This window comes from Oncorhynchus clarkii, chromosome 6 (assembly GCF_045791955.1).
Source record: "Oncorhynchus clarkii lewisi isolate Uvic-CL-2024 chromosome 6, UVic_Ocla_1.0, whole genome shotgun sequence".
In the NCBI taxonomy this organism is placed as follows: Eukaryota; Metazoa; Chordata; class Actinopteri; order Salmoniformes; family Salmonidae; genus Oncorhynchus; species Oncorhynchus clarkii.
The window spans coordinates 70664693-70673058 of record NC_092152.1 but is presented as its reverse complement, the minus strand read 5'-3'; the positions used below and the strand labels follow the sequence as shown (position 1 = coordinate 70673058).

The 8366-nt window shown below is 43.6% G+C and overlaps 1 protein-coding gene across 1 annotated transcript in view; it reads right to left on the bottom strand.

Moving 5' to 3' along the window:
- Window positions 1–1171: 1171 nt before the first annotated feature.
- Window positions 1172–8366, bottom strand: part of LOC139412439 (myosin-binding protein C, cardiac-type-like) — a 38829-nt gene continuing 31634 nt past the window's right edge. The window contains exons 24-29 of the mRNA XM_071159230.1: window positions 7715–7910; window positions 7257–7396; window positions 6105–6264; window positions 5759–5895; window positions 5286–5472; window positions 1172–1619 (exon numbers count right to left, since the gene is read on the bottom strand). Of these exons, the coding sequence (XP_071015331.1) occupies window positions 1570–1619; window positions 5286–5472; window positions 5759–5895; window positions 6105–6264; window positions 7257–7396; window positions 7715–7910 (870 nt within the window). The 3' untranslated portion in view covers window positions 1172–1569. The remainder of the gene's footprint in view (window positions 1620–5285; window positions 5473–5758; window positions 5896–6104; window positions 6265–7256; window positions 7397–7714; window positions 7911–8366) is intronic.

The following is an 8366-nucleotide window of genomic DNA, read 5'->3' as shown; positions in this document are numbered from 1 at the left end:
CATCTGGTTGTACAGCACCACTGAATTTAAGTCACGCCTTTAGTTGATGCCAATTGTGGGAGGAATGTACAGTATGTACTGTATACTGTGATTTTTGTAAACCAAAATATATAAAACCTGTTGCTTGAAAAAAACGATGTTTTATGTACAAGATTTCTGACAGACATTCTCACTCATTCGTATCATTTATTTGCCCCACACTGACACACAGGTAAGTTGGCCTGATTTTGACCTCATCAGGACTTATCGGGAGTGTTTTTCTTTGCCTACAGTGTGACTGACTGACCATAGTGCTACTCAAGGGTGCTGTTGAAATCATCATTGCTATAAATGGTCCACAGTGCACCAGGGCACTGACACCTCTCCCAATTGGCTCCTCTGACTGGTGTGTGGAATGCATTATGGGTTAAAAAATAACCCTGTTGATGGTGTCCATGTCACCTGCCCCTGTTCCTTTAACACATACAAACCTTGCGACAACAACATCATGATGGGGCTTATTGGAAGTGGACAAGTGCACATGAACTATGGATTTGAATATGACATGTCAAATCTACACCAAGTTTGACAATTATGTGTTTGTTTAAATGTGTCGTGGATGAAGGTAGGTGGTTGGCAGTGGACCTCAGAAACCAACAGGAGCAGCCTTACCTCTCACACCCTGTTTGGCAATGGATGTGGCTTGACCAAACATTTCACCTCCCAGCGATGCACCCCGAGGGGGAATGGGACATTCCAACCCTCCCCACACCTCCCACTGGGCCAAACACATTAAGCATATTGCAGTATCCTCTTTTGGCCTTAATTAGGCTTTGTTACAATAATACCCAGCAGCTTTTGTTCATTCCCTCTGGCATTCAAGTGGCACAGCATCAACTGTTTGTTGACCTCATAGTGATCATGTTCTGTGGGTAGGGCAGCATGAGGCACACAAGTGCTGCTCCACCTGTGTATTCATCTCAGTGTTAACCCCTGTCCACTGTCTGTTTCCCATGTTAAACAATGGTGGGGTTTTATAAGGCCCCCACTAGTGAACAGGCCACATCAGGGGTAGTGGTTTACTTAACTTGCATTATAACCAGTTTACAGCTGGGAATATGAGTATGATTGGGCACCCTAGAAACCTGGTATAGACTTGCATTTGAATAAGTGAGACTAAAAGGGGCGCCTATTGCCCGTTGACAAAGTTTTGCATTTATTTTTCATACATAAAACAAATGATCTTTGCCACTAATACTCAACTTTTTTCTACTAAGGATGCAAGAGTGAATCAAACAATGCAGTCCTTTGCTACTCCTCAAATTATTCCATGAAATAAATAAAGGTACAATAACACAATGTGGATGAATGTAGTGTCTTGGATGATCTATGTAAGATGATTTCACAACAGGGAACCGGGAAGATTGGCATGTGCACATAACAGGGTGGTAGTGGGACACAGGGAAATGGAAAGCTAGTGGATTATCTCTGGTCTCTTCACATTGAGCTGTAGTCTGGCCAGGGTCCCAGTGGAGGTCCGTGTAGGATGAGACGGGACATCCACCCTATCTTCAACCGGCTTCTTTACACCTAATCAGCCTTGTTCATCTGCTTATCCCTCTCCTCTTTGGTGATTTGAGCTGCAAGGCAATTAGTCTAAGTCGTGAATCATATTTCCAATTCATAAATCAAACATACTAGAACTTATTGTTGGTGATCAATGAATGAGTGATAATACTTCACCATTTTAGACTATTTGATCTAATTATTGTCTTTTTACATTTTAATTCTAGACTATGTAAAATACACTGCTCAAAAAAATAAAGGGAACACTTAAACAACACAATGTAACTCCAAGTCAATCACACTTCTGTGAAATCAAACTGTCCACTTAGGAAGCAACACTGATTGACAATACATTTCACATGCTGTTGTGCAAATGGAATACACAACAGGTGGAAATTATAGGCAATTAGCAAGACACCCCCAATAAAGGAGTCGTTCTGCAGGTGGTGACCACAGACCACTTCTCAGTTCCTATGCTTCCTGGCTGATGTTTTGGTCACTTTTGAATGTTGGCGGTGCTTTCACTCTAGTGGTAGCATGAGACGGAGTCTACAACCCACACAAGTGGCTCTGGTAGTGCAGCTCATCCAGGATGGCACATCAATGCGAGCTGTGGCAAGAAGGTTTGCTGTGTCTGTCAGCGTAGTGTCCAGAGCATGGAGGCGCTACCAGGAGACAGGCCAGTACATCAGGAGATGTGGAGGAGGCCGTAGGAGGGCAACAACCCAGCAGCAGGACCGCTACCGCCGCCTTTGTGCAAGGAGGAGCAGGAGGAGCACTGCCAGAGCCCTGCAAAATGACCTCCAGCAGGCCACAAATGTGCATGTGTCTGCTCAAATGGTCAGAAACAGACTCCATGAGGGTGGTATGAGGGCCTGACGTCCACAGGTAGGGGTTGTGCTTACAGCCCAACACCATGCAGGACGTTTGGCATTTGCCAGAGAACACCAAGATTGGCAAATTCGCCACTGGCGCCCTGTGCTCTTCACAGATGAAAGCAGGTTCACACTGAGCACATGTTACAGACGTGACAGAGTCTGGAGACGCCGTGGAGAACGTTCTGCTGCCTGCAGCATCCTCCAGCATGACCGGTTTGCCGGTGGGTCAGTCATGGTGTGGGGTGGCATTCCTCCATGTGCTCGCCAGAGGTAGCCTGACTGCCATTAGGTACCGAGATGAGATCCTCAGACCCTTTGTGAGACCATATGCTGGTGCGGTTGGCCCTGGGTTCCTCCTAATGCAAGACAATGTTAGACCTCATGTGGCTGGAGTGTGTCAGCAGTTCCTGCAAGAGGAAGTCATTGATGCTATGGACTGGCCCGCCCGTTCCCCAGACCTGAATCCAATTGAGCACATCTGGGACATCATGTCTCGCTCCATCCACTAACGCCACGTTGCACAACAGACTGTCCAGGAGTTGGCGGATGCTTTAGTCCAGGTCTGGGAGGAGATCCCTCAGGAGACCATCCGCCACCTCATCAGGAGCATGCCCAGGCGTTTTAGGGAGGTCATACAGTCATACAGGCACGCGGAGGCCAGACACACTACTGAGCCGCATTTTGACTTGTTTTAAGGACATTACATCAAAGTTGGATCAGCCTGTCGTGTGGTTTTCCACTTTAATTTTGAGTGTGACTCCAAATCCAGACCTCCATGGGTTAATACATTTGATTTCCATTGATAATTTTTGTGTGATTTTGTTGTCAGCACATTCAACTATGTAAAGAAAAAAGTATTTAATAAGAATATTACATTCATTCAGATCTAGGATGTGTTATTTTAGTGTTTCCTTTATTTTTTTGAGCAGTGTATATTATTTATAATATCCATGCCATTTGATAAAAAATACCACTGAGGAAATGTTTATGTTCTTCAATAACATTGGGATTAGAATAATATCTCCAGTTCAATTTGTTAATATCAAGATAGATTTTTCTAAAAATCTATAGTGTACAGATGAGGTAAAACTTGTCTTATACTTTCACATTATCCAACATTTTGTAACATGTTTTACCTTAAATGAAGTGAGATGGACAATGCACATTGTTACATACTGTAACGGATAGTACATTTACATTTTAGTCATTTAGCAGACGGTCTTATGCAAAGCGATTTCCAGAAGCAATTAAGGTTTAAGTATTTTCAGCTTTTATTCTTCTCCAATTAACACAAATGAAACAGTTCTATAATAACGGGCTTGACCTCAGTTATTACTGAGTGTGGGGGCTTACCTTGGGGGAAAGTGCCAGGTGCTGGGAATAAAACGAGTAGAAGCATGACAGGACATAGCATGGTGGGGTTACAGACAGAAGGAGAGACACACGTCAGAAGAGATGGATCATGTAATGGTGTCAGGATCCATTTAGAACCTTTACATGTATTCCAGTGTACATTCTAAAGGTCCGTCAGGGAGTTAATATACCCTTTTGAAGACATAACGATATGTCTGTATATGTTAACATGAGATCTCAAATAGGAAGAATAGATTTACTGTATTTGCCCTCTAGAACATACTATGATTACCATGATACATGTTCTAGATTTGAACATGCCATTTAACATGTACAAGTAGAATTCTTCCATCTCAGATTTGATGTCCAAATGTATTATTTCATAAGGGAACCCCCAAACATGTTTCAAATATGAGTTGGGGAGCATTCATATATGATGACATTTTCAGACATTCATATATGACTTCATATTTGATGGACAAATATGTACTAAGGGTACCTGTTCCAGACCGTAAACAGAGTGAAGTACATAGGAAGTTGGAAACCTTGACAATTACCATGTACACTCGGTGGCCAGTGTATTAGGTACATCAATCTAGTACCGGGTCGTTCCCCCCTTTGCCTGAATTCTTCAGGATATGGAAACATTGCTGAATTGGTATCAAGGGCCCTAACGTGTACCAGGAAAACATTCACCACACCATTACACCACCGCCACCAGCCTGTACCATCGACACCAGGCAGGATGGGGCTATAGACTCAAGCTGTTTACGCCAAATCCTGACTCTGCCATCAGCATGACACAACAGCAACCGGGATTCTTCGGACCAAGCAATGTTTTTCCACGCCTCAATTGTCCAGTGTTGGTGATTGCGTGCCCACTGGAGCCACTTCTTGTGTTTAGCTGATAGGAGTGGAACCCGGTCATCTACTGCAATGGCCCATCCGTGACAAGGACCAATGAGTTGTTCATTCCTAGATGCCATTCTGCACACCACTGCGTCGTTATTTGCCAGTTTGTGGCCCGCCTGTTAGGTTGCACCATTCTTGCCATTCTCCTTCGACCTCTCATCAATTAGCTGTTTTCACCCACAGGACCGCCGTTGCCTGGATGTTTTTTGTTTGTCACACTATTCTTGGTGACCCCTAGACACTGTTGTGCGTGAAAAGCCCAGGAGGCCAGCCATTTCTGAGATACTGGAACGCACCTGGCACCGACGATCATATCACGCTCAAAGTCACTTAGGTCACTCATTTTGCAACATTCTTACGTTCAATCAAACAGTAACTGAATGCCTTGATGCCTGTCTGCCTGCTTTATATAACAAGCCACGGCCACATTATTAATTGTCTGTAGGAGCTAACCATTTTCGTGAACAGGGTGGTGTACCTAATAAACTAGCCATTGAGCATACAAGAATGACAATGGAGTTGGCAGTTGGTTGGCAGGCCAGGTGTGTTAAGGAGCTCACCAGCAGAGAAAAGGTGAGTAGTGTTAGGGATACTTACGGCGAATCTCCAGCTTGCACTCCACTGCGTCTTCTCCACTGGCGTTGACTGCTTTGCACATGTACACTCCTCCATCAAATGAGCAGGGCTTGCGGATCTCCAGGGTGAGTACGCCCTGCTTACTGAACATACGGTACTTGGCCTCGTTGGAGATGTCCATCTTGTTTTTGTACCATGTCACTTTGGGCTGAGAGAGAGAGGTTACAATGTGAACTAGATGTGCCTAAAGTAATGCATGTGGCAAAAAAAAATGAAATAATGTCTATCTGCTATAACTAAGGCTCGTAGTTTTTACTGTTTTACTGGTCAGGACATGCTTGACATCCCCCTACAGTATTAGTAGCAGACATGATGATAATGTAATAGTCGTGCTGATTTGATGGTCATTCTGATGGTGATAAATCACTATATCATTCATGGTTAGCAGCATAGCCTTTGTCTCTGTCATTCTCGCCTGTATAGGGACACCTCACCTTGGGGATGCCTCTGACAGAGCAGCTGAGGGTGGCGTTGTAGCCTGCTATGACTGAACGGCTCACTAGAGGGTGTGTGAACTTAGGCGCCTCGGAAAAGTCATGCTCCTTGTAGGTTGGAGGCTTGTATTCGAAACCTGATGAACAGATGAATAGATGCAGTGCTCAACCTTTGTTCAGAAAGTTTATGGGTTTTTACACAGGTGGCAGTAGGGGATGTTTTTTAAAATTAATTTCATATGAATGCTGCTCCTACATACATAAATGTATAACTATTGTTTGTTTATAGTTATGATGTCATGGTGGTATTACAGCCATGAACGGTGCATCAGGTATGGGAGCCCACCTGTTTTCTGGATGTAGGCACTGTCTGCTGAGAAGCAGGGCTCTAGGCTGAGTCCTACCATGTTCACAGCGTAGATACGGAAGATGTATTCATTCCCCATGATGAGATCAGCCACCACACAGTTAGTTCGCCTATATAGCTCATAGACAGTGTACCATTCCTGAAAACCAACCATATTTTAGTCAAACTCATCATTTTTAAGTGAGACAATATTTTAGGGATACCAAAATACTACAGAACAACTCAACCACAATGTAAGTGTAATGTGTCTTGAGAGAATGAGAATGCATGCCAACTCCATTGAATGTTTGCCAAACAAAGGGGCCCAACTGTGTTATATTTAGTAATGGGGCATCTCCGATATCCAAATGAGATATTGTTCTTTGTAACATGATAATCTCATATCTCACAGCCTGCCATAGTGAGATGTAGGAAATTAATTGGGTCTAATAATGACTTGTGTGAAACCTGAACAGGGAGCTTTTTATTTAGCCACTAACCTTGCAGCTCAGAAGCACAATGGGTTTCCATCACTACACAGACAAGCCATGTCCAGTATGAGGCCAAGGCTGGGGGCTAAAAACAGGGCGGGCTTGGCTTGCTGTGCTCTGGGTGGCTGCCTGGGGTGGTGGAAGGTGGCAGTTGGAGCTCAAACAAACAGGCCCAGCATGCAGTTTTCCTTGCTCAAAAAGGCTCTCTGCCTAGCTGTGGCTGACTGTGTGTCACAAGGGAGGGTAAAATACCCCTCGGTGACCATGTAGCATTCTTCCCCTCACATAGTGTACATACATGAGTCAATTATGGCCGTGTGTCAGAGAGCTTAGCTACCTTGCCTTGGCACTCAGAGCTTGGCATAGTTCACTCTGAGCCCAGCCAGAGAACTAACAGCTAATTATCAGGCAGCTCGCCCTCTCTCACACACACACTGGGATGACCTCTGTGTGTCAGTTAGAAGATAAATATTAGCCTAATCATCATAATATAGATAATGCTTTCCTGAACCTGCCATGGGAGGGGCAGTGTATAACTTTACTCATTCAATATTGTCTGACCAATATTAATTGCTAGTTTTCTGTCGTATATGAACCTCTTGCTCAAATTGATGAAGAGAACATTTTCATGTTAGACACTGCCCAGCACATTGACTCTCACCATGGTCTTCTTGTCAGCCTTCTGAACCATGTAGCCGGTTATTTCACAATTTCCATTGTCCTTGGGTGGCTTCCACTCCAGAGCCACATTGAAGCCCCAAACATCCATGATCTTCAGTTTCTCTGGAGACCCAGGCAAATCTAAAGATAAGAAATAATATTTATCGAGTCAACATACTGTACCATAACTTTACCTTAAACTCCAATCCAATCATTCACAGAGAAATGTAAACCACACGGTGGGTACACGTAGAATATGTTATCTTAGGGACAGGTGTGGTTTTGTTTCAATATCCAACGATAATGGGACCAGCTTGCGGGATGTGTCACTTGCGGAACGTGTCAGTTTCATAGTTAACTCAGATACAGCATAAACCCATTCTGAGTGAACTGATAGTGCCACTGATCAATCATAAACCATTTCTATTCCAAACCATTAGAGTTGTGAGGAGTCCTCACCGACAATTTGAATTGAGATGCTGGCTGTGTCCTCAACATTCTCAATCTGCAGCTTGACTTCATACTTCCCAGAGTCCTTCCTCTCTGACTTGCGGATGAACAGGATTGTGTCGGTGTCGCTGTTTCGGACGCTGACCTGCTTCGGGTTCAGATACTCCCCATCTTTACTCCAGGTGATCACAGGCCTAGGTTTGCCCTAAAATAAAATAATATAAATAATCTAATATTTTTTTAGAAAGACCAAACCAGATTCTGGAGGACTACAGTACAAGTAAGTTAATATGTGTGAAATATTGGTTTTCCTTTACTAAATAATCATTACAGGTCCAGGGGTGATGATGATTTCAGTACATCTCCAGACCAAGACATTTGAAATATGATATTGTTCAGATATTTGTATGGCAGATTTGAACCTAGATAAATGTTCCTAATGAATACAGTAGATGGTGGTACATTTGGCGGTGGCCCAGACTCCTTGGCTTGTGGTTTTCAGCAGTTACTCACTATGAGCTGTTTAAGAGAATCATGTCTGTATCAGTTATCATTCTGTCAGTCTGCATGTGTTACTAGGATACAGTTTCAAAACTGAAGCTGTATGTATTTATAGTCTTGAGGGAAAAGCAGAAAGGAATAAAGAGACATAGCGTGATTT